The 26,522-nt window shown below is 38.4% G+C and overlaps 1 protein-coding gene across 9 annotated transcripts in view; it reads left to right on the forward strand.

Annotated features, from left to right (window-relative positions):
• Positions 1 to 20,631, forward strand: part of LOC132949068 (protein gustavus) — a 69,395-nt gene extending 48,764 nt beyond the window's left edge. For 4 of the 9 annotated variants that reach the window (XM_061019833.1, XM_061019830.1, XM_061019837.1 and 1 more), the window contains 6 exons: positions 7,394 to 7,471; positions 16,450 to 16,742; positions 18,290 to 18,477; positions 18,600 to 18,930; positions 19,073 to 19,231; positions 19,321 to 20,631. In XM_061019833.1, the coding sequence (XP_060875816.1) occupies positions 7,394 to 7,471; positions 16,450 to 16,742; positions 18,290 to 18,477; positions 18,600 to 18,930; positions 19,073 to 19,231; positions 19,321 to 19,460 (1,189 nt within the window). In that variant the 3' untranslated portion in view covers positions 19,461 to 20,631. Of the gene's footprint in view, positions 1 to 3,589; positions 3,801 to 7,393; positions 7,472 to 16,449; positions 16,743 to 18,289; positions 18,478 to 18,599; positions 18,931 to 19,072; positions 19,232 to 19,320 lie in introns of those variants that run through there. The other 5 variants (XM_061019835.1, XM_061019836.1, XM_061019834.1 and 2 more) reach the window with 2 other exon arrangements.
• Positions 20,632 to 26,522: the final 5,891 nt, after the last annotated feature.

The following is a 26,522-nucleotide window of genomic DNA, read 5'->3' on the forward strand; positions in this document are numbered from 1 at the left end:
CCCTCAGCGCGCGGAGAAAGAAACCGTCGTCTTGCCATGTCTCGGCAGCGGGTTCTCAAAATGCGATATATGAGTGTGTGCTCTACGGTTTCGAGAATCGTTCGGTTTATATTATACCTATATATATATATATATTATATTATATTACACCGTAGTACACGAACGACGGATACGGTCGTTGCCGCAGCCAATGTATACGGTCTCGACACGCACGTAAAAAGCCGTGGCGGCGAGTGAGTGAATTCTGTAAGTGTATGAGAGAGAGAGAGAGAGAGAGAGAGAGTGAGAGAGAAAGAATGAGTGATTCGAGTTACTGCGGTATAAAGTATACCCCAGAAGGCGACGTTGCCGGTCCGTGCGCCGGCCATCTGTGTGCGGTCGTTCTTTGTTATTACGTATCTCCGGACACGACGTCTATGCCAGTAAATCGCCGGTGCTTCGGTTGTTTTTACTTCGAACCCGCGCTGCCGCCGTCGTCGTTGTGTTCATCATCATGTGGGACTAAAAATTCTCATTGGATCGTATTATGATGGTATAATCCTTGAGCCCACCAACACCCAATAACGAGGTTGTGGTCGTATTATGCAGTCGTCAAGGACGCAATTCGGGTGGGAGAGGGACCGAAGAAATCTTATTGAGGAAACGCTGACAATCCGATAACCTCTAAGTCATACTATTTTGTTATCTATTATTTTATCTTAGTCGAGTACACGCTTATCACATATTATATTTTAAATAGGTATAATACAAATGTGACGACTTTTTTCTCGTACCATCTGTCTCCTTGTATGGTACACAAATTATTTCGTTTTGTCAGTGACTCTGTGAGTGAGTATATTTCGTCCACCTACAACCGATGCCTGCCTGCATCGCCACCAGCAGCAGCAACAGCCCCCTTTCACAACGAGTTTTTTTTCTTCTCTCCCGTTCACTCTGTCCGTCCGTCTCTCTTTCTGTAACCTTTTGTGTGTCCGCTATACACACACGCACACACACCTGGATCGTCGTCGACACCGCCTGGTCCGTCGGCGACGACGGCGGCTGCTGTTGTGTAGAGCGAGCGGGCGGTGCGAGGAGGTGTGGGATGATCAGTGTGTGTGTGTGTGTATGTGTGAGCGCAGGTATCGCCAGGTGGTTTTTATTATTATAGTTTTTTTTTCCCCGACGGATTCGACGAGATACACCCACCGTACACGTACATAATAATATCCAACAACAATACAAAAGTTTTGTGAATATCACCTCCACCCTCGCTGCTGCACGTCGTCGCGTTGTCGCGCCGTCCGAATGTGTGGTTGGTTGCGAGTGAGTGAGGAGTACCTGTTGTGCGAGAAAATAAAATGTATACACGTCTGCTGTCCCGACACGATACAGTGTATCTGAGATTTATTCATTGGAATTCGTCGTATTTTACTCTTATATATATTATTATATATTATGTGAGATGTCGAACTCGGCGACGACGGCGGCGCCGCGCGAATACCTTCGAATCCGCCTTGGCCTAATTTCCCACATAGCGTTGTGTAGTAATATTTCTGTGGTGTGTGTATATATAGGTAGTAGTAGTAGTAGTAGGTAGTGTTATTTATATTATTATATGTGTTAATATTATTTTTATTAATTTTCTCAATCTTCTAGCGCCGCGCGCTATTAGAAATTGCTTGCGTGGTTTCGGGTGAAATGTGAAAAGTGAAATCATATTAAGAGTTTTCGGTCGAATTGTCACACGATAAAAAATAATAGCGGAAAACAATTAACATTGGTTATTTATTTTTATACTTCGTATTCGCGTATATAATATTATTATAGTTATATAATTGGAATTACGTCTTTTTTTCTATCAAATTTTACTAATAATCTGTTCCGTTCAAAAGAGATACAATTTTTTTTCCACTGTTGTCGCTTGTAACCGGAGTGATTTGGTGTCGAGAATTGGAAATGGATCGATAGATAAATATTTTGACAGACGGCGAGATGCAGTAGCGCAGTCTTAGCCTTTCGTCGATTGGTTTATGTGCGAGTGTTACGAGTGCGACATTTATGAACAAGGCCGACTTCTGGCTGTATCCAATAATAATTATTATTCACAAATGTGCATAATATGTGTTTTTGTAATGACATCGTCGGATCAATAAAGAAGTCATTATGCGGGTCAAGGCATTGGGTATTAAACAAAACTTATCTTGTAAATAATACCAAATTTAATTGCCTCTATGGCTCCATAAGAAACTAATGGCACCCCTCCTGATTTAATTTTATCAGATAATATTCAAACCAAGATGCATATTATCGTTTAAACTATCCACATGTTTTCGGTATTTATCTGACACAATATGTATAAAAATATGTCATATCGAATGAGAAACTATTGCTAATCTGCGCAGGTGAGTATTTAAATATAATTATAGGTAATATTTGTATATTCATTTAAACATTTATAATGGGTCTAATAAATATTTGGGTATAACGTCATAACTCCAACTTGAAAATGTCGTGTATAAAACCAGAATTGGTTCATATTATGATCAATCGTTGTTAGCTGGGTACATTAAACAATTTTGTATACACTCGCTTTCTATATAATAGCAATTTTGGTGAAAACTAAAAACATTCTTTTTTGTTTTTTTTTTTATTTACGGAGCCTGTGCTCGATTGCAAAGTAGGTACCTACACGAACACGGGGATATTATTTTTTCTTTCAAAGTATGCAAAATAGCAACGCACAGCTGTACGGAACAAGCAGCTGGTAGTTACTCGCGTCCTGGGAATATTCACGGTTTCTTCCCTTTTCCCCGTCATCGTTATTTTATAAATGCCCTTTTAGAATCCTGGGCCCCCTCTTATCGTTACGGTTAACGCGAACACGTCACAGCATGCTGCAGAAGATCACCGTCCACTTGATCTTATATGAAGAAAATGTATGTTCTCCTTGGTCGTCCAACCGTATTTATATATGAATATATTCTATCATAATATTATATTCATTTCCGTCTAAATATAATTTTATATTTTGAAAAAAAAAATCAAAGTAGCCTAAAATGGTATTCGATTGCGGCCATTTGTGCAGACGACCGCGGCGGTTCTCTTTAATTGGCTACCCTTCTCCGTTATGTATTTTACGATCAGCTGTTCTCGTGGATTTATATCGGACGATTCACACCTTAAGAACATAATAATATATAGGGTGGTAGAGAATTGTCTTTGGCCCCCAGGTACACACGGTCCCGTTTATATAACGGGATCCCTCATGCGGGACAATTATTATGCGAGCAGTGATGGCCAAATGTACGGGACGGCCCGGCAACCGGTGCCACGAACCCGACGCCGCTTTGGAAACCCCTCAGCGGCGGGACCGGTTGGAAAGGAGGTGCGATGACACCATTAGGACGACATTATCATATCCCTCCGACGGTTACGGACCCCGTGCGAGAAAGGGTTCCCCGTGCGGGAATACCGGTTGCTATAGACGTAGAAATGGAGAGAGAGAACGACAACAATGAAAGAAGAGGATTCCTTCTATTTGGCTTTGGTTCCCACCGTCTGTGTCAAGGGCGGTTAGTCGTCTGCCGTCGCGTCTTCCTAAACTGTCTTGCCGCTCTCAGTGTAGTTTTCGGTGCGTTCTCGGCTCGTTAACGTTTTTATTTAATATTTACTCTGTTATTTTTATAGTATTTTCTTATTCGCTTTGGTGCTCTGATTTTAGTGAACGTTAAGTTAGTTAATTTTGTACTTATACAAATATTTATCATGAATCGCGATTACCATACTGTAAGAGCCCAAATGTCCACATTATTTCCTCCGTAAGTATAAAATATTGTTACGTTTTTTAATATCGAACTGTATGGAAATAGCCCTACAGGATTTCGATTAAAATATCACGTGTATCTAGAATTGGGAGAAAATAAAAACCGTCAAGTTCTTATTATTAGGTACTGCAAATATACCACGTCGTATGTGTGTCTTAATTTCCTTGACATTTTTCTCAATGTTTGCTTAACATGCAATACGTGGTCTTAAACAGTATTTGTTTTTTTCTAAATTTTCCACTTGAATGACGAGTTTCTCCTATCGGCGGAGAAGTGTGTGTACAACTATATCATTATTATTTGAGACCTCAAACGGAAACCCTAACAACACGGCGTCGCGTAACATGGAAAATGTGTACCTATGTGTGTGTCCTAGTTAGGAAATGCGCGTGACAACCGGTGGCGCCCGGGTACAACTAAGTCAAGGGTACTATTATATGTATTCCTTACACTGTTGTGCACCGCGTATATAGTGTCGGGCCAGAAGTGGCGGTCAGATAGCACGGCGGCAGGCGGTGTCTGTGATATGGTACAACTAAGGTTTTTTCTTATACATTAGTCATTATTATTATTATTATTATTATTATTTTTACGCAATCGATTGCGACATGCCCGGGAAAGCCGCCGCGCGACGGACGGGAAAACGCAGCCGCGTGTAACGACTCAACCGCTGTGGTGGCGGTGGCAGCGGCAACGGCAACGAAGTAATATACCAGCGCGAAAAGGAAGTGACCTTGGTCGCGGGCGGCCTTGTCCGGCGGTGGTTATATAGCTGCAGTCTGTGTGTATTAATATACCTATGCTCGTTAGCTTATGAAACTATTGCTGCGTGTGCCGCCCCACCTCGGCTCACCTCCGCCGCCCACCCTTTGCCATCTCTGCGTGTGATATCACGTTCATCGGTCTGTGTATATGTGTTTGTTGTGTGTTTCCTCTCCGTTCGCCTTTCATATGACGCCCACAACTCTGTTTACATAATCGTGTCGATCACGTTTCCTGAAACGACGAGCTAATAATATTGAATCGTGCTCGGTGAAAAAATTAATTATAAAAACCCCTCGAGTTTGTGTGATTTTTGTGATTTCCAGAATAATAACGGGGGGTCCACTTCAAGTGTAATATTATGTGTTTAGGTGTACGCATCACTTTGCTCGAGGTTTCGCGTAATGTTTTTTTTTTTTTTTTACAATACTCGAAATTTTCTTCTATAGGGCCTTATCTCGCAACATGATGACTATACGGCAACGAATAAACGACGGCTGTAAATCAAGATATTATATTGTGTTTATTTTGTTCGCGTCGACAATGAGACGTTCGAAATGGCGTGTTTCATGGCGTCGGTGTACGCCTAACGTACAAATATTATGTGTATTTTCGTGGAATGGTGTATAGTACGGTGTCGCCCATAAAATGGTCGACGATCGCGTCGGCCACTGCTCTTATCAACAGCGTTACACAAAAACGCCGCGACGTGTGTGATAAAATGAGAAGATAGAGAAAGGGTTATATATAAAACCGTATGTACCTACGCTCGCGCTTATTTATTTTTTTGACGACTTGAGAACGAAGTCGTCAGTATGTTGTAATCGTGTAGAGGAGATTATGTATTTTTATATCAGTACTGCACTTACTGGCGACACGGACGAAGGTGTATATTATTATACATGTATTATTATAGCGTGTGTATTATAATAATAATATTAATAATAATATATAAACGCCGTGCGCCGGCTTCGGCGCGCACCTCTCTATATAATATCATAGTCGCGCACCAAGGCCAGACTCGGTTCCGAAGGCTGCTGCTGGTTCTCGGGTGACGTCACACCTGGTTTCTTTGTTGTCTCGTTTTCCGCTATATGCCGTATGCGTGTGTGCGTGCCCGCCTATATACATTATAATAAAGATATAATATCGTTGTGTCGTCGTCGGGCCCCGAAAAAATGGTATAAGTGTATAACCACCAAAGAATTTCACCCAGAATATTGTCGTATATTATCTTATATTCTATAAGCGTTCTCGCGCCCCCACGTTGGGATCCATTTGTGGTGCCGGGTACAAAATATAAAAAAATGTTATACTATAATAATGATGTGCACCTATATAATATAATACCTCGTATAAAACATTCTGAACCTCTCGGAAGAGGAGAATAAAAAGGTTGACCGCACTGAGGATTTCGCGTAGGTACCAACGTTTTGTACAGTGGTATATCATACTATGCGCGCTCGAAAAATCGCGTTTAGTCTGCGAAGTGTGGGTACAAAATATTAGGTATTATATTATTATAATACCTAGGTACTACTATAGTTTCATTTCATATTGTAAGCTGTCACGTACAAAATCGAAGCAAAAACCAAAACGATTTCCGGATTTGGGAAAAAAAATGTCTCACAACATCGTAAATTATATATTTTATATACCCAACTCTGAGAAAACGCATTGTTATAACTTCACCGACTGCGTGCCGTAATATAGGTTCACATCGACGAACCGTTTGAACTCCGAATTCGATAAAATGACAACCGTTCGTAATTTGTGTGCCGCAATATTATAATATAGTGTACGTATAATCATATCGTCTATATAATAGTGTGATAAGTGACGTACCTACGTGTTCTTCTCGTTCCGTACACACACCTCCGGTATACGCATTCTCCGTATCGACACGATTTCGTTATGGCTTAAGTTGTGCGGATACCACCGCCGGTTGGCCTTCGTTCTCTCAAATGTGTTTTCCGAATAATATTTCGGGTGTAAGGCGAAACAAAATAAATATACATTTATATATATATTATAAATTAGGAGAACACAGCTGTGGTTTGAGATTTCGGCTTATAAACAGATTTATACTCGCAATTAACGTATTACGTTGCGTTAAACCAATAACCTTGGCACTGGCAGTATATATATTATATAGAAGTTATCGTACCGATCTCGTCCTTAAATATAAATGACTCCGGTAATTTCTTCCTTGATGACATAACAACGGTTAAGTACGTAGTTTAGGACGCGTGTCTTGTACACGAAAAAACAAAAGTAATATTGGATTTTGAGTTCGCGAAATAATGACCAGCGGTTTTTATTGTTGCAACTGGCGGTGGCGGCGCCAGCCTTGTGCGCTTGAGAACCAGGAAGGCCTTCGGCAATTATACGTATATATACGTGTATAATATTGTATCTATATATTTATATGCGTGTGTGTATATTATACATTTGTATGTATATATGTGTAATACTCGGTATAAAAATGCGTTAACGTCGATATGTGTAATATGTATTTGTGTGTAAAAAAACTAACAAAGACAGTTAAAAAATAAATCTCTGAACAGGGGCGTTGTTGTTGCCGTACAGTTGTGTGCATACACCTGTCCCTCGACCCTCGAATTAGGTCAGCCATCTGCCGATCCCGTTTCTTCAATTGGAGACAATTATAACGTTTTTTTTTTTTTTTTTACAACAAATATGTATTTAAAAGCCACACATAATAATATGTACAGGCACATACCAATGTGTATCCAATGTCAACAGGTGTTTTGTGTTGAGATTTCGGAGACTAATGTTTTTTGTTTTTTTTTTTTTTGTTTCAGGTCAGTATATTTGGGTTTAGACGAAGAATCGTACGCTAGCATTAAAGATTCTGTTAAAGAGTTTTGGAATCTAATAGGGTGAGTGTTATTGTAACGATATTTAACTCAACCGGCCGGACAGTGGCGGCGGCTTTGTTAATACGGACGGCGGATGTCCGTGATGCCGTCGCACATGAGACGCGTCCTCCGTTGGTGGTCCGCGAAGGCCTGTCCCGGTTTTGTACGGTGGCAGCTGCTGCAGGATCGTAAAAATTCGCAGTACTCGGTAGTTTTATGTCTCACAGCCGTCACACTCCGCGTACACACCCGTTTACAAACGTGTTTTCGTATCCTTTTTCTTATTTTTACCGGGCGCCTATGGAGTTTTTTGGATTACTGGGCCGTTTTTGCTATGCATGTCATATAGTATACAGGATGTGCGCATTTCGGATGGAGAAGCGAGATCGCGTGGACCAGATAAGTTTCAATGTATATTGATAAAGCTGAAGCGGAGCTTTTCCGTTGGGGTGGCGCCATCCCCATAGCAACACCCGTGGCCCCGTTGTAGTGCGTTTGTGCGCTCCTCGTCCAGCTCCCCACACCTCGTCTACCCGTCCCTAACCCTATATTATATTCGTTCTACTTTAGGGCGTGGCGCTTGTGATCGTAAAGTTACCCTGTGCAATGCAGTAGTATAGCACGTTGTATGTTGTATATACGACGTTGGGGATTTATATACCGACAGAGTTTTCCATAGTGCTGCAGCGTTCACTCGCGGATGCGCGCGACGGTGACAGAAGAACGGTGTATCAGAGAGAGAGAGAGAGAGAGAGATAGAGAGAGAGTTTGTTGTACAACACAACGTCTATAATACGTCTTTTTCTATGGGTCGTAAGATTTCGGTTGTATGCGCATTATAGTCGCTGAGCGGCCACTCTCTCCGGGGACTTTTAGTTAGAGTTATTTAAATTTTATTATCAGAATGTGTTGTGTGTACACACTGCAGCGGAATAGATAACGCGTATACTGATATATAACTGTTCTACTACGCCAACAAAGTGTGTACGAGTCGTATAACTCTGGTTATCACCATAATACTATAATCCCAATTATTGTAACGTTTTCTTTGTGTTCTTATTTTTCCGTCGACGGATTATTTAAAACGAAAAATAAATATTAATATGCCGCCCTCTCCACGCGCGTACCTATAATATTATATTATGCACAACGTTACAAAAAATAATAATGTTATTATCGTAATGTACATCGACGGAGTACGCATAAGTAGTAATAATAAGTGGTATGCATGTACGTTGTACATTATATAAAACCACGCGCGCGTGTACGCAGAATTGTTCACCGACGCATGTCGATATGCGACGACCACGACAAACGCATACATAGTTAACACACACCTGTTATATGTTCATAATATTATTTTTAATAGTTTTTTTTTCTTTTTCCTTTAATGCGATGAGACGCCTCTCGAAAACGGTCAGCCGTTGTCGTCATACATTATAATTATAATTTATAATATTTACAATATAGTAGGTATATAACTTTGCATACAACAATATATTAGTATTATGTTATTTTTAATGATAATCCACTCGTTATGACCGTCTATTGGTTCTCAAAGATACGAATGCTCCCAAAAAGTTGTCGACGTTTACCATATATGGGTCTGTTGGTGTAAACTATAGGTATGCAAAGTGAAGGGGTTTTTTTTATTAGTAGTATAATTTTTGTTTTTATTATTTATCCGCCGCGTGCCTTATTTAAAAAAAATCCTTGACGTTGTGCTGTTACAAAAATAAAAATTGTTTCGATGATACACACACACACAACCGCCTACTCTTTGTTGACTTTCTCCGATTCGTCCTCTTTATTGTGTGTGTCTGTGTGTGTACTCGTTGCTCCGCGATGTGTCGTCACAATCATATTACACACGCACAAAAGCGGCGGCGAGCGTCCCACGTCCTCGGCTCAACACCAGTAAACATCTCCTCTCACCGCATGCGTTTGTAACTCCACTCAACTTTCACTCGACAAAAAAATTGAAAAAAAAATAATATAAATACGTTTCATGGTCGAGCGTTTTCAGAGCGGAACTTATGACGGCAGAATTGTGTAATTTTCGTGAAAATCTCTCTTCCACCCCTATCGCAGTGACTCGGTGGATAAAACGGATAAAACGCGAGGTGGTGACAAATATGTACGCGTCATCGTATCGTTGTCGTGCGGCGATCAACGGCGATCGATAAAAACCGTGTTTATGCGTGATTAATATTATGTAGTAATATTCAATACGACTATTTAATAATATATTACGAGTAAATATCGTTATCGTTATCGACCAGCCTCGTGTTGATTTGTGTACATACATTATATAATTATCTATTTACCTACGCGCCCGTATTGTCCCACGATACTCGCGGAACGAGGGTGTATTATAATAGGTCGTCACGAATGTGAAATATTCAGAATTTTCCAGGAAGAAATTGGAGTGTATCCGATACGTATTATAGGTTCAATATTGAGTGTTCAATAAGTTACGTGCGAGCCGGTATACCAGCGAAACGTTACGACCCTTATCGGAGTCTAGAGGAATTTCTGTAGCGGAAAACGTTTTTTGTACAACGTTGAAAAGGTAGAATGTTCGTGAGCGCTTGGTTTAATGCGGTATTTTGCTTAACCGCGGTCGTGGTGTTTGACATAAAAAGTAAATCGTGATAAGTCGTGATATGAATAATGATAACGATCGGCAAAGGTATAAACAAAGTCAACCACGGTTCTGGTTACTAGAACTAAACAGACCAAACGCTGGATCATGGCGTTTGCAATGTTTGCAAATGTTTACAGCTTCGTTTAGCAAACGGACGTTCCGAATTTCTCTGTTATCAAACGTTTGCCGCTACAGAATTTCCTCCAAGACTTTGATATGAGTCGGTATCGAATTTTCCTTCTTAAAATTCTTGATATCGTTACCTTAATATAGTAGCCAACAGGTATTATGGACCTAACGCTGCAACTGATTTTCCGACCGTGTGGCTAGCTAACCATACGTGCAGCGGGTATAACTTTTAATGATAGCTGCAATAAATTAGAAAATTGAATCGTTCATAAACACTCGCTACCTTTAAACCTATTTAAATTTGTTTTCTGCGGTTAAGTTGGTTGACTCGGTCGTTTACGTAGAAATACTATTCGTTTCGTCGGTACGAGCTGTTTCGAGTTCTACTATCCGCGCGCCGTTCGCGTATTATTATTAGTTATTACTTATTACATATTAATTCAACTACTCGGACCGAGCGGTGCATGTCCTCATTTCCTAAAGTTATAATAATGTATTAAAATATAATAATATAATATTATATTATGCGTATACAACGACGTCTGTCGCGCATATTCCGCCACATGTCCGTCCGCCCGGATGTGTAATGTGTACGTGTGTTGTCGGGTTATACACTCTGGTATTGCCATATTAATAATATATTATAATATAACGAAAACTGGCGGTGCACCGTGTGTGTGTGTGTGTGTGTGTGTGTGTGTGTGTGTGTGTGTGTGTGTGTGTGTGTGTGTGAAACACGTGTGCTTCACTCACCATCATCAACCACTGCACTTCTCGGGTTTCCGAGTTCTCGTGAGTGTACGGTTTCTCTCTCGCGTACGTTATAACATAATATAATTTATACGTGTGCGTGAGCGCGCCGTATGAATACCACTTCATCATCATGTATTTTGTATCTCATGTACCGTCGTCCGTCGACGACAGAGACAATTATTATTATGTCGCCGCGCTTTTGCAGTACGCTCGACTACGCGTTTTTGTCGTTCGATAACGCATGCTTATTATTATTAGTTTTTTGTTTATTCCAACCGTACGCCGTCGTATATCCACGTCGTGGGTACGTAGAATTTTACTCGTATTCGTGTCGGCACAATATCATCATCGTTTTCTCGGCTTGTGTACCTTCGCAGGCCTTCCCCGCTGTTCTCGTGGCGTGTTATACGCGCGCGATTTAGGACGCACTGGGAGAAAGTAAAAGTGTATATTATTTTTATTATGATTACCATAACGCCAACCGGAGCATCCCGTTGTCGTCGTCTGTCGGCAATGAACCAGTTACGGGTGTAATATAACGGGAGAAAGCGGCTCGAATATAATACGTTACGTGAACGCACGTAACTATGAAACGCGTATATACGTACATATAATATAACGAGCACCCGCCCGCCGTCGGTGCTCGAGCGTTGGCGAAATGGCGCGCGGGACGTGGAAGGGGCCTCGCTCGCCGCCCCGTTCACTTTTTTGCAATGACACGATTTTGGCCGTAATGGATTTTCCACCGCCGCTGCCCAGGCGTGTTAAAAACGAAAAAAATTCTAAATCGCGCGCCGCCCGTAACAACCGACGTTTTTATTTTCAACGGGAAACCCAGCCGGCTATACGAGAGCCGCTTGCAGAGCTCGTCACGCTTTTTATTATGTTTTATACTTTTCCGTCGAATACTGCTCGACACTATATATAGTTAGGTATTATTAATTCCATCATAACCGATTCCGCCTTTCCGGGAGACACTAAACAGTTAGTTGGGGGTTGTGTACTTATTATTATTACATTAGCTCGACTGCTGGTTATGTGTTTGCTGTTGTTACCACGCCTCGCCTGCCGAACGAGGAAAACCGCCTCCATGACTAAATTTTCCCGCGTTACGGCCCAATACGTGTGTTTTACACCGGCATCGTCACTGCGGCCTTTAATCGACGAGCATCTGCTCAGACCAAATGCTTCAGCTGTAGCCCTACGATATAAAATGCGTTTGCAAGACACGTACTTAAATTCTAGGGTTTCGTTTTTAATTGCCGCTAGTCAAATTTAAACTGGTGGCGTCCGGTCGATAAGCATTATACACATTATTATAATATAGATCCGTATATAGCTCTCTCATTAAAACGCGTCTCTGCTGCAGCTTATACGTCGTAATAATACCATTATACACACGGCGGCGGCCCCCCTCAAGCGTATGGTACACGCCACCGGAAAAAAGTTCCCGATTCCCCGACGGGAATGAGTCACGCGCGGCGCGCAAAAAATGGACCCCGCGTGCTGCATATACGCGCCGTGCGAATCAATACCGCGCGCGCAGAGTCCTTTTTTTCGTGAGCCCATCCTCGCTCCCCCTCCTCCGGAGATCGTTAAACCCGCGTCAACGGACGAAGCCGTGGGGACGGCAATCCATTGCCACGCACATACATTATAATGTATTATTATGTATTCCCAGTGTACATTATTGTTGTTGTGCTGCTGTGGTATATGGTAATAATATATATGAACGCGAAAGCCGCGTGCCGCGCACCCCTTTGACCGGAGCACCGCCCCCACTGCCTTTGACGCTGCTGCTGTTCATTGACCCCGCGTCAACGGCCTTTATGCCCAGAGTTTGTTGTGTATTATTCGATTAAATGATTCGAAGTGCGCTCTCTAATAAGAAATCAGCCTCGGTGGGGCTGCTGCAGCATGCGCCGCCTGTCCGTTAAAAGGGTCGCTGTCCGGGTCTCCGCTTACAATACGGCCAAACTTCAGTCTCGTGGGCAACAAAAAAATTCCCATTAGAAATTCATTTAACTGCAGAGTTACATAATTTGGGTTCTAATTTGGTTGTGGTTCTCGATAATATTTCGTTTCACTGTATAGTGAATTAACAAAAAAAATTTGCAGGTATTATCATTATTTGTTATACGATTTCCAATTTTCAGACATTTAACGCGGTTATAGCAACAATTAATTGTGTTATACTGACAATACGTACATGAATACTTCTATATACATATGTGTGGTTTAGTAGTTATACATATATGCAAATTAAATGTAAAACGGTAGATTTAGTAAAATGATAAGTATACTAAATAGTCCAACATACTGAATTTTCCAATTTCGTTATGTTTTTTTATTTGTATGTCGTGGCCCACGAAACACCAAATTTGAAACACCGTGGTGAGGACGTACAATTCGGCCACAATATAGTATATTATTTGTTTTGTTACCACGATTCGGATGCAGCCTGATGACGATATTACGACGTAATCGTACGACTTCCATTGCGGCCAGCGGAAATACCATTTCCCGCCTGCACAGTCAGAGTGAAAACCGCAAAACAACATTATATAAATCGTTGCCGAGAATCCCGTCTATAGTATCCCTCGATCAAATTTCGGGTCTATTATATGACGAATTTTAAGCGCATTCCATATTGTAGTTTCGGTTCGTTTCATCCGGGGACTGTGTATATACTTTTGTGTGCGCGCATTGCGTATATATTCACCTGGTTAGGTATAATATTCTACATCACTTTCACTGGTTTTCACAACAGAGCTCGCTCGCGCCACCGTCGCCAAAGTAATAATATGTATTTACCTATTAATATACAACAATAAAAACTAAGACGGCGCCGTCGCTGGTAATAGTCTGTTATAATATTTTATAGACACATATTATTATAGTTTTTTTTATACTCGACGTGGTCTAAATGGGTGATTTTACTGTGTCCATATTTTCGATTTTAAATAGCACGTATCTATATATTATAATATACGGTTGGTCTGCGCTATTATATGGCGTATTGTATGGTGAAAATATCGAAGCAGAAAATGATTTTCGAATTTTCTGCATTTTTAGTGCCGTTGTGTGATTGTTGTACGCGCGTACGCGTGTGGTGATAGTACTTTATGTGTTATGTCCTTGACGACTTGTTACTTTTTGTAATGGTGATTTTTTTCCTTCTTTTCTGTACCTTCTAAACGTGTGCTAAATGTACCTCGGACCTCTACTTACCACCTGCCCAGCCGGTATATTATACTATACGTATGGTAAGACCGCTGGTAAGAGTATTATTTACTGCAGATAACGGAGACGATCGTTTTAGAAATGGAAAGTTGACCGTTTTCGAGGCACAATATAATCAACGTAATATATTTATAATTGAAGATTACATTTTTTTGAGCGCCTGCTGCAACACGGCTGCCGCTGCGACGGCCTCGACACGTGTCCGAGGACACTGCAAATATTCATCAAATTACGCTCGCGCGTCCAGGTGGTGTCCCCTTTAATTTCGTATTTTCAAGTGTAAATGTTCAGCCAATTTCGTTGATTATATCGCTGGTTATATAAATACACTGATACTACCTATATATACTATAATGGTAGTGTGCAGGCGCGAGTTTGCACATTTTTACGTCCTCCAGGACATTCAAGGATGTGGCCCTCGACGGACACGCGGCTAAATGTTCACGTATTTACCGATGGCGTTTAAAACAATGTTGTGACTTGTGTTTGCGGATTATTATTATTATTATGACCAATGAGCAAATTAGCGCTTTCAATGTCATCCGATTCTAAAATCAGGTCAAATAGCGGTGCAATCGCTGCGGTGGTGGACGTGAGGTGTTGAGTACGCGGACCAAGTATATAGTGCACTGCTATGACCGGCGCACAGAGTTTATTTATTTATTACATTATTTTCATACAATCTATACTACGAGAAAAGTTCAACGAAGTCAACGAGGGAGAAAAAAATCGATCAACGTCCGTTTATCTAGTGTATAATTTTTGTTTCGTCATTGGCCCGCCGCAGCAGCGTTCAAGAGGAAAGATTGTTGTTACTTGTATTAATTATTCTCCTTTTAATCATCAATTTTTAATTTTCGCCAACAATAATATTATTATATTAATGCACACACTATTGAATACAATAATATACAATGTTATACATTCCGTTTGACCTTGAGCGCGTGTGAAATCGATTTATTTTCTTCGCGTATCCAATCTTTGAATATTGTACCTTGACTTTGAAACTGATGTGTTTTTTCGTAATATAATTGTTATATACTTAATATTGTTATTACGGTCGTTTGTGTGATTTTGTAGGACGTAAAAGTTCAGCACACCATGGCATAACATATCCGTGTATAGTAGTTGATCGTAATAACTACTAACAAGTAGAGATATTGATAATATTATATTTATCAAACATTGAGGCGCACGCTATCTCGTCCAACCTTTAAAATGTTTAAGTCTGTTGTATGGACAAGAAACTTGTTGCGCAACCAGTTAGAATTCCTTTTCCCAATGACGTCGAATAACAAATATGTACATTTTCTCAAAAAAAAAACCTCTGCAGTGATGTTAATTGTTTTAACATGTCAATTGCATAACATTAAATTTGTGAGGAATCCATTATTTTTACAGGTTTATACTACAATACTTACCTACATTAAAATCTTATTTATTATATTATATTAATAAAATATATAATATAACGTACGCGTCTGAGCTATACGCGAAAATTAAATTGATTTAACACTTACCGAATAATCAGAGCTAACAAATAGTATTTCCATTTTCCGGGAAATATATTTTATTTAGAAAGAAATTATAAAATTATAAATTCAAGGAAAATCTTATGAAATTGCATAATTTATTATTAAACACTATTTTAATAGGTACCGAAATGGACCTTTATATTATTTAACTTAATGTAATATTGTTGATTGTAATTACCTATGTTCTCTTTAAAATAACTTTTTATAATAAGATTTCAATTTTCTTTAATTACCATGTCATAAATATTCCAATTTACTAAATATTTAATATGTTAATTGCCGCGATAGCGTTAAGTGCCGTAAATTACTTAACGCCTCAATGTATTATATTATTATTATACGAGGTTTTCAATCCGTCTATAGCACCCATGTCGTGTACGTTCATAGGTGCTGATTTTGAATACTTTTAAGTCGTATACTTATGTATACATAATATATTATAATCTACTTCAGTACACTCACGGCAATCCATAGTTTAAGTACTCAATATTAATTCGATCAACCTAACCTCAACTAATATCCAATACAATATTTAATATATTATATATTAGTATATAGTAGTGTAGATATACCAAGTAGTACTACGCTTAGTAGCACATACGTCTCTTGTGTACATATACTTGATTTGATAACCCATCGTTAACCCATAAGCCTTACTCTTTACTAATGGTTTGAAATTTTTGATTTTCCAGACTGAAGGGCACCGGTGGCAGTGCTCTGGGTGGTGCGAGCAGCGCATTAGTAGGCACCAGCGGCAATCTTGGCGCGGCAGCAGCCGCTGCTGTGCTTAGCGGCGGTAGCAGTCGCGTGACGTCGTCGGGCGTTGAGCTCAGGGAGCTCAGGCGCCACAACTACAAGGCTTCCGTGTCGGTGCTGTCGCACCTGAACAAAGGCAACGCCGCTTCGCCGTACGTCAGCATCGGAGGAGGACACCGACAACGGACCAGAGCCCACCGGGCCATGAACATGGGCCAGAAAATATCTAGTGAGTTTAATAATATTCGAAACGGTGCAGTAGGTGGTATTATCAAGGATAAAGAGTTATGCTGGCACTTGCTGCGAAAACAACAGCTAACCGCTCAACCCTCAAATTCCAACCCCTAAATATGATCAGGTCTGCTCGATCGCCACTCCGGATACATCACTGCGATAATAATATATGTTATATTACATTTGTGGCGCTGTTATTCGTCATCATCGAGGACGGCGATGGGCTCAATCGACTTTTAGCCGCGGCCTTTTGTTTTTCGTTTCCGCCCACGGTTTAATAATAATTTTTGGCGTGCATAGTGTCCAGCTATATATGATGCAGTTTTTTATTATTATTCTTTTACGAATCCCGTGGACCTATAATATACAGTTATACGGATACGAAGGGTGCAACCGGGAAAACCGCGCCCCGCCGTTGTTCCGTCGCTCCCACCCTCCACGAAATCCGGTCCGACGCCGCCGCGAGTGATTTTGCCGACCACATTCACAGTCCAAATTGTCCGTCTGCCGTCGTCGCGTGTGTTATGTCCGACCAGTGGTCTTATAAACGTGATGTATATACAGAGTGCTCTGAAAATGCGTGTGCCGCGTGTAATCGACGTATAGTTGTATAGTTTAATCAGTTTGTTCGGAAAGGCCACTTCTCTGGTCATTATTAACGGTTCGCATAAAACGATAATATTCTATCTTTAGTTGGGTCGTCCGAAAATCGTCAAGCGGAGGATTTAAAGATAGGGAAAAACGAGTTTTCTTATCGGACTAGTCAACCGCTGGCTGGTGTTTTGAGTATCGTTCGTCACGGTGCACACCACCAACGCATCTAACCAGGGTCGACACACAATCGTCGTTCTGTGTCAGCCGTTGAATAACTCTCTTCGAAATAAATACATATGTCTCAAACACTGCCGACCGTTTTCCGTTTATAATAAACTACGTTTGTCTCTCTGTGAATCTCTAGCGGACGCGCGTGCGTCGTTTTCGAAAGTTATCGGTGTACGTTTTTTGTCACCGCGTGTATATAATTTCGGTGTATTTTTATTGTTGTTATTTGTCGTCATTGTTTTCGTTTTAAATATTCCATTTCGTTGATTGCCACACGCATTTTTATTACATAACAATAATACCTATACCCGGCGAACCTCGCGAGACATGACCAACAACGGAACGGTGGCACCCGCCGCAGTCGAAGGCGCCGCTGACAACACCACCGCCTTAGGTAAAAGTAAGTGAAACCATACCACGGCATAAGGAGAGACAACGCGTCCAATTCGAAATCGCGCGATCTTCTACCACGACCGCGTGTTTGTTGTGTTGTGCGCGAAGGCCGTTTTCACCCGAAACGCCGCGCTCGGTACGAAACGTTTTCATAGTGTTTTAGGCGACTACGATGCCGTCGACAGTCGAGAGAACGACCACCCTCCCCCCTCCCATCGTTCATCTCTAACCACCTAAACTACGCACTGCTATATTATACCTTTGGGTGTTGTACTATATTATACTAATTATGTATTATCTAATCGTCATTCGCTTCGTGTGTTTCAGGTGGAGTTAAAACTGTTAGCCGCGAAAGTGCGCAACCATACAAGCCTGTAGTACCCAGAGAGCTGGCCCAAGATTTTGCCCGTCCGGCCAGATTAGACATACTATTAGACATGCCGCCGGCGTCGAAAGAAATGCAAATCAAACACGGTTGGAACGCGGAGGATAGGTCTCTAAACATATTTGTCAAGGTAATGAATAATATATCATATACATTGTTTATATAATAATATGTATTCTGTCGTAGTGTATTACCCATCGCACTATACCGTCAGTGTCTTGTAATAATCGTGCTTTTATCGTTCGTTTACAGGAAGAAGACAAACTGACATTCCACAGGCATCCGGTAGCCCAGAGTACCGATTGCATCAGAGGTAAGACTGGCTTGACCAAAGGTCTGCACGTGTGGGAAGTAAACTGGTCGACCAGGCAACGCGGAACGCACGCAGTGGTCGGCGTCGCGACACAAGATGCACCTCTGCACTCTGTCGGTTATCAGAGTTTGGTGGGAAGTAACGACCAGTCATGGGGCTGGGATTTAGGGCGTAACAAATTGTACCACGATTCGAAAAGCTACGACGGCATTACGTATCCGGCCTTGCTCAAGCCCGACGAGACGTTTATAGTGCCAGATAAATTTTTAGGTACGTATAGTAACACCTCGCGCCGTGAACGAGAGTATTATTTTGGTGATCCTTGAGACACCTGAGATGATCTTCATACACTACTGACGTCAATGCCTGTGCAATAATTATTATATCATGTCTTTATTTTTTTTGTTTACAGTCGTTTTGGATATGGACGAGGGAACACTATCCTTTGTCGTAGACGGCCAGTATTTGGGCGTAGCGTTTAGAGGCCTCAAGGGGCGGAAATTATTCCCAATTGTCAGCGCTGTTTGGGGTCACTGTGAAATTACGATGAAATACATCGGCGGACTAGATCGTAAGTATAGTGCCAGCCAGTTCAGCTGACTTGACTCAGTGACGTTGCCATATGATCATATATTAATAAAATATTGTTTTTTGTTGCAGCTGAACCTTTACCGCTGATGGACCTATGTAGACGAGTCATTAGACAACGAATCGGTAAACAATACCTAGAAGAACGCGTCATGGACTTGAACCTGCCGCAATCTCTAAGCGTTTACTTATTATACCGGGACAGGAGATAACGGGGCCAGCAGCCGCGCCGAAAATATTGATCAACAGATCTCAAACGTCGATCCGATTCCTCCCCTACTTATCTGTCCTATCCCCGCCCTGTCGACTCAACACCATCTCCTCACCCACCCACTAATCACCCGTATCTCCTCTACCTCAGGCCAGTAACCGCGACGTTCGCTAACTAGTCTCCCTCCTCCTCGTGATCCCTCGTTCAAGTTTCCCTTAGTAACACCCTTACCCCACCCACCCATGTAAATAATACTCGATGCAAACCCCTTCCCTATCCCAATTAAATTACACAAACACGAAACTTTAAGTAACGACTGATGTATCAAGTGTCAAGATAGTTTTTTTTAATATATTAATTAATTTAAGGTTTAGGAAAAAAAATTGAAGATAAACTTTTGTACAAAGTCCATAAAATGCCTATTCGGTATTATAAGAGAAAGAAATTAAGCGCGCAACGTAAATACCGCGTATAATTTTCAACTTGTGAATTATATTATTCTTTTTTTTTTTTATTATTAAAATTAATTTCAATCCTGGTTTACTTGTACTATATAATTATACGCGCGTGCTAAGGACAATGAAATCTTTTTTTTACCAGTTTTTGACTAATTATTTGTATATAACTACAAGTTACATGTTTTTTTCCTCGTCATTGTTTTTATATCACAAATAAATTATGTTTTGTAACTGAAATGTTCTTGGTATATTATATTCGGAAACTGTTTATTATTATATTATTATTATTATTATTATTTTTTTTTTTTTTGTAGTAACAAATCTATAACTACACTTTCTTTATGCGAGTTAAAAAATTAGTTTTTCATTTATTATTATTTTTTTTAGTTGTTTAATAGAAGAAAAAAAAATGTTATTGTTTTGCGAAAATTGCGCTCCCAAAATTTTCTTTGGCAGAACGTTCAACACCGCTTATTCTGTTGATGAAAACGATATTATGAAAAGACATTTAATATTAAACATACATTTAAAAATGAAAAAAAAAATAAATGTAGACTAATATTTAATTTATATATGGAACGTTTGTAAATAAGTTAATACGTTTTGTTTATTTTTATTTTTATTTTTTTTTTTCAACGATAAATTTGTTGGCTGACAGCAAAACTCGTTTTGTGATAGATACGACTTAAGTAAAATATAATATATATAAAAATATATTTTTTTTTTACATTTCAGTTTCTCGAAAAAATAAAATAAACCAATTGATTTGTAAATACATTTTTCTCCTGTGTAACTGTTTGAAACGTTAAGTACGAGACAATATATTCGAATATATAAAACAATATTTTCTAAGAAAAAGAATTTGCATTACAATATTGTTACCATATTATTTAACGTTCAGGTACTACACAATTTTATGTTTTTTTTTTTTTTTGAGTAAACATTTATTTGGGCACATGTTTTAGTTAAAATTTGTACGCGTTTGTTTAGCCAGTTGGCAGATTTTTGAGTGTTGATTTCTGCAGTTAATTATCTTCTTTTTTTATTGAAAGAATGCAAAACTAAAACAATAATTAGCCTTGAATGTATATTTTGTAAAAGATAATTTCGGAAAATGTGCAAAAGGTTTTTATTATTATTATTATTATTATTATTATTATTATTATTATTATTATCAATTATATTATACTTGTCAAGAAGTGTTACTGTCAAGTAAACTAATTAATATCAAGAAAGTGTGTTGTGTTTGTTTTGTTCTTGATCTATACTTAATATACCAACCAAAATTACCTTTTGACCCTATATCATTATTTTATTTTTAAACATTTAATGCAGTTTTTTAACGTCTCATTTTGAGTTACTAAGAGTTTTAAGTGAATAATAATACTTTATAATAATAACTTATTATATTTTATTTGATAAAATTATAAAACTGCCTCACAAATTTCCATTTATCAATGTTTGTTTTTAAATGTAGAAAAATAACCTGTATTTTGTGGCATTCAACAAATAGTATATAATATAAAAATACTATGTAAGATAACAAATATTGTTTATTTTATCATGTGCAATATTTAATTTTTTACCAATATCGGGACTAAAAATATTAGGTACTACCATTTAACTTCTATATTATGTTGGTTATATTATATTATGTACTTAAATGACTTATCTAAGGGCCGTTCTTACAATGTACGGTTAAAGTTAACCAACACTAACTGGCCAAATTCTGCCGGTAATAAAATCTTTCATCAGTCGGTTAGCATTAACCTACACTTTACTGGACATTGTAAAAACAGCCCTAAGGGCCCGTTTTACAATCATAGTTTAAACCTCGGTTACGCCCAACCCACTGATTTTACCGGCCGAATTCGGTGGTTTAACCTTAGTTTAACGATTGTAATACGAGCCCTAAGTGTATGTTAGTAGGGTAAAGTTAACCTGTTGAATAAATATTTTTATGTTCAACTTAATAAATTTGTCGAGTTAAATTCAAAAACATCATTAAAGTATATTCAAAAATATATTATCAACTACGACAGTACAGTAGTAAACGTAGATATCAAACATTGAACTTAGAATTAAAATTTCCTTGTATCAAAAAGAAATAAACTAACCATATCTAGTTTGGTGTTAAGTATTAGCATGACCCTACATCCAACAATCAATAACATTTTGTTAACGTCTTTAAACCAACATTCTTGTATATTACAGCCAATTGGTTGTCACATGTCAATCAATATTCATTAATCTAAACCTAATTAATATTTATAATTGTCGATGATCTAAGATTAATTGGCAATAGCCTTAGATATTTACAATTATTTTATTTCCTTGTATATTTTTTACCTATATTTCTTTCTTATGTTTGATGTTTCACACAGTAGATAATTATCACATACCGGTACCCTACCTACTACTATAAAACAAGGTTATCAGTATCTCGATTCTAGATGGTTGTTACTAGATGAACATAGAACTTTATATTAGCTCGTATATCACTAGTTTATATAGACGCATTTGAAAGCAATGAATTGCACTAAAAGGGTAACATGCCACAAATTCTGATTAAAGCAAGAATATTACTTAGTACACATTGTATAGTAAGTAATACCTATGCATTATTTATTTATTTGATGACTGTTTGAATGTTCAACATTGTCCATATTTTTGACATTTTTAAATGAAGGATTGTCAACAATATATTCATGTTTGTACATTCGTAAATAGAATATTAGTTAATATAATATGTAAGTCCTAGAAAAAATTTCGTTTATGGATAATCTTACTGTCTAGTATCTAATGGTTAATTATTTAATACAATCAACAAAATAATAAGTTGCTCCGCTATACATACCCTCGCCACATGTGGCATGCAGCCATGCTGGTGTATTTCTTTCTAAACTGTTTAGGTGCCACTGGTAAGTGCTAACTAGTAAGTCTGAAGTACCGAGTAACCTAACCTAAAGACTAAGATACAATAAACTGGAAAAGGCATGCCTGGTGGCCGGCAGATGACAGCCGTGTACGGCAGGGCTTTATATGAGCGCCACCTCGCCAATATTCATCAGTCGTCACTTGTCATTAATATCATAGGTGCCTAATAGCAATTAAAAAACGTTAGATTTTAAATTCATTTAGATATACTTATATTTTGTTAAGTTTGTGTCGTATTTTAATTTATGTCACGCCTGCACCGAAAGTTTGTTTTTCGATAGCGGTTGAAGCGTTGGAAAGCGTCCTTTTTCCGTCCAGCGGGCGGTAAAGTGGGAATCCCTAATAGTGCCGGCCGGTAAAGTGGAAATCCCCAAAAGTGCTGGGCGCACATATCACGAGCGTATCCCCTGCACAACCAGACACTGAAATCTATACCACGGTCGTTGGTCCTTACAAAACATAAACTTTTGGTTACATCTTATAATCATATTATAACCTCTATGCGTGACGCTTAAAATAAATAAAACCAAATCGTTTCTATCATGAAATATTGTTGTATAATTATTTATTTATTTATTTATTTATTTATTATTGAATACGGGACGTGCCCAATTACATTGTATAGTATACATAATAACTAAGATAAAGTTACATAAATAACAAATATTACAAATATTAAGATATAAAGAACGAACAGACAATTATTTAATGCTAAGTACTAAAGAATAGTGGGTCCTCATTGGCCAGTTTCATCATACGGACAATAGGACGATAGTTACAGCGGCTAAAAGGAATTTGGAAAGGGAAAGAGTATCTGGAATAGAAACTTGAAACCCTGAAATTAAGTTTATATATAGGAGGACAGGGGAATCGACTTCACCATTTATAAGTTTAGAAAGAAACGTAAGATTAGCCTGTTTCCTCCTGTCACATAGGGTAGACGAATGGAGGCACTCCAACACAGGTTGATACTCGTGAGGTGCGCACTCAATGCGTAATGCGAAAGCAGCAAATTTCAAAATTCTATGCTGAACTCTTTCCAGTTGACTACTACCTACCGTCGAATGTGCACGGATTCCAAATAATTACCCCATACTCCAACACAGACCGAACAAAAGAGCAATATAACGTCTTAAGAGAGCTGGACAGTTTAAATTCAGCCGAAATTCTTTTCACAAAACCGAGAAGCTTCAAAGCCTTACTAGTAACTTTCTCAGTATGAGTACGAAAAGTAAGCGATCGATCTAAAGTAATACCAAGGTCCATAACACTGCAGTCACCTGGCTGCTTTATAATTATAGTCTAGTTGTTGCATAGATCCCTGCATTACCTTTGCCGTGATCGATGAATGCAGATGCGTGACAAGTTGTCACTGACAACAATTAGTATGTGTGGCTCGTGCGGGAAGGCAATTTCAGTCTTGGGCAAAATGCGGCCCTCACCTGCAGCTCGTGCCGTTCACGTCGTCCGCGACTGAAATAGCTCACTTCCCGCCCTTGCCACACAATATACTATTACCTTTCGGTAGACCAGAGTAGGATCTAGAATTTTTTTTTTGATTGGACCCACTGTCTTTTTCCAAGTTTTACAACACAAATATTTAAAAATGGCCCAATTTATTAACCTAGATAATAGGACAATGGGGGGGGGCACTTCTGTCCCCCCCTTAAATCCGCCGCTGGTACCAGACATGTTATCTCACGCAATTTCGTGCGGCCTTCTATACGGCTCTCGTGACTCGTTTCTAGTTCACTCTATCTTCGTGTCATGGAAGTTCATCAGTTCGTGGAAGTAACTACAAATTAAGATTTGTGGGTTATAATAGGGATTCCTAAATAGGTTTACACTAAATCCACCATTTAAAAAAATTGTAGAGGAGATTTTTACTATGATCCTATTAAGGCCATTGCAAAACCTATCAATTTTTCATCCAAACAACCTATAAGAGACTAATAAAAATTAAGGTACTTCTAGAGGTTTGATTTAAAAAGTTGTAAAGATGATGACAAGTTTACTTTGCTTCGATCTCAGCATATAATATATAGGTACAGTCGTACAGAGTGATTCTTTTATCATGAACAACTCATTCTTTTAAAAAATTTTGATGTTTTTGAAAATATTATTTTTGTTTCAAGTCGTTACAAAACAATTTTTTAAAAATTATATTTAAATATATTGATTTTCTCTATATTATTTTTAAGTTGGTACTGTTTTGAATGACAACTTACAGCTCAAAATTTAATTTTTGAAAGCAGAATAATTTCTCCAAGTATTTCAATACATAAAAATCAAATTTACTACGAGTAGTTCATGAGTTAGGTTTAGGTATAAGTGTATAACTTATAACTTAAAAGTATTTAAATTTTAAAGTATAGATGAGGAGAATATAGCGTACTAACAAATACTAAATCTACTAAAACCAAAATAATACGCTCAATGGGTGGGAGGGGGGCATTTCCCCCCTCCCCAGCTTATTTAGTTAATACTTTGTAAAAAAAAAAAATTGTATTTATTTTGCTGTATTATCGGATATTTTTGACTTTGGCACTCCCGATTTATATTTCTGCGGGTGGCCTAGCCAATTTTCAAACATATTTACGATTTTTAATTTTTCTAATCGAACCTTTGCAACTTTGAATTTTGAAAGTACTTGAATGTTATGTGTACGTATTATGACATTACGTATAACAATTTTACGTCCACAAATAGGTTTTGATCTAATGACCAAAAATGTCATGTGCATACGCGCAATATGTTAAGCCGACCATGGTCCTTGGGCCATGGCAATAATGTTTTCGTTATCAATGAAGAGAGTGAATAGGTACTGATTGGCAAGGCTGGGCAAGTTAATGATTTTTTTTAACTCAGTTAAGTTAAGTTAATATGGACCAAAAACAAAAAGTTAAAAGTTAAGAGTTAATTTAACTCTAGGTTAACTCAATTAAGTTAAAAGTTAATACACACTTTTTGTTAACTTTTTATTAAGTTAAAAAAAAGTTAATTTGTTTATACAACGCTAGCCTACTTAATTTTTTTCCAACCCAAAACTAAATTGTAGGATATACTGTTAATACTTCATACAGTATTTCCATATAAGTTAGATTCGAATGATATACATTTTTAACTTTAAACAATTTACGATACATATTTTTTGACATGAAAACGAAATAGACTGGAACAGTGAAATATTATAAAATTAAAAACAAAATAAATTAACTTAACTTACTTCTTAAAATGAAAAATTAACTCGTTAATTTCACGTTAGTTAAGAAAGAAATTTAGTAAGTTAACAGTTAATTTAATGAAAAGCCAAAAGTAACTAGTTAAGTTAAAAAGTTAAAAGAAAATTAACTTTTTAACTTAACTTTAACTTTTTAACAAGTGCCCACCTTTGCTGATTGGTGATGGTTGTGGACTTGTGGAGTATACGCACACAAAGTCGAGCAGTTACCCGTTACCGCGAGGAACGAAAGAATAGGCTATGCACAACTCCTTGAAAATATTAAATAACACGTTTGCTCTTTATAGTTGAACAACTGAATAATTGAAACAATAAAAAGTTTAAAAAAAAACATGAAATATCGGTCGATCTCAATAGGATATCAAAAATCGGGTTCTAAAATTCTATCGGCTCTAAATTTCTAAAATTCGTTAAACTGTAAAACGCT

Source organism: Metopolophium dirhodum, chromosome 7 (assembly GCF_019925205.1).
Source record: "Metopolophium dirhodum isolate CAU chromosome 7, ASM1992520v1, whole genome shotgun sequence".
In the NCBI taxonomy this organism is placed as follows: domain Eukaryota; kingdom Metazoa; phylum Arthropoda; class Insecta; order Hemiptera; family Aphididae; genus Metopolophium; species Metopolophium dirhodum.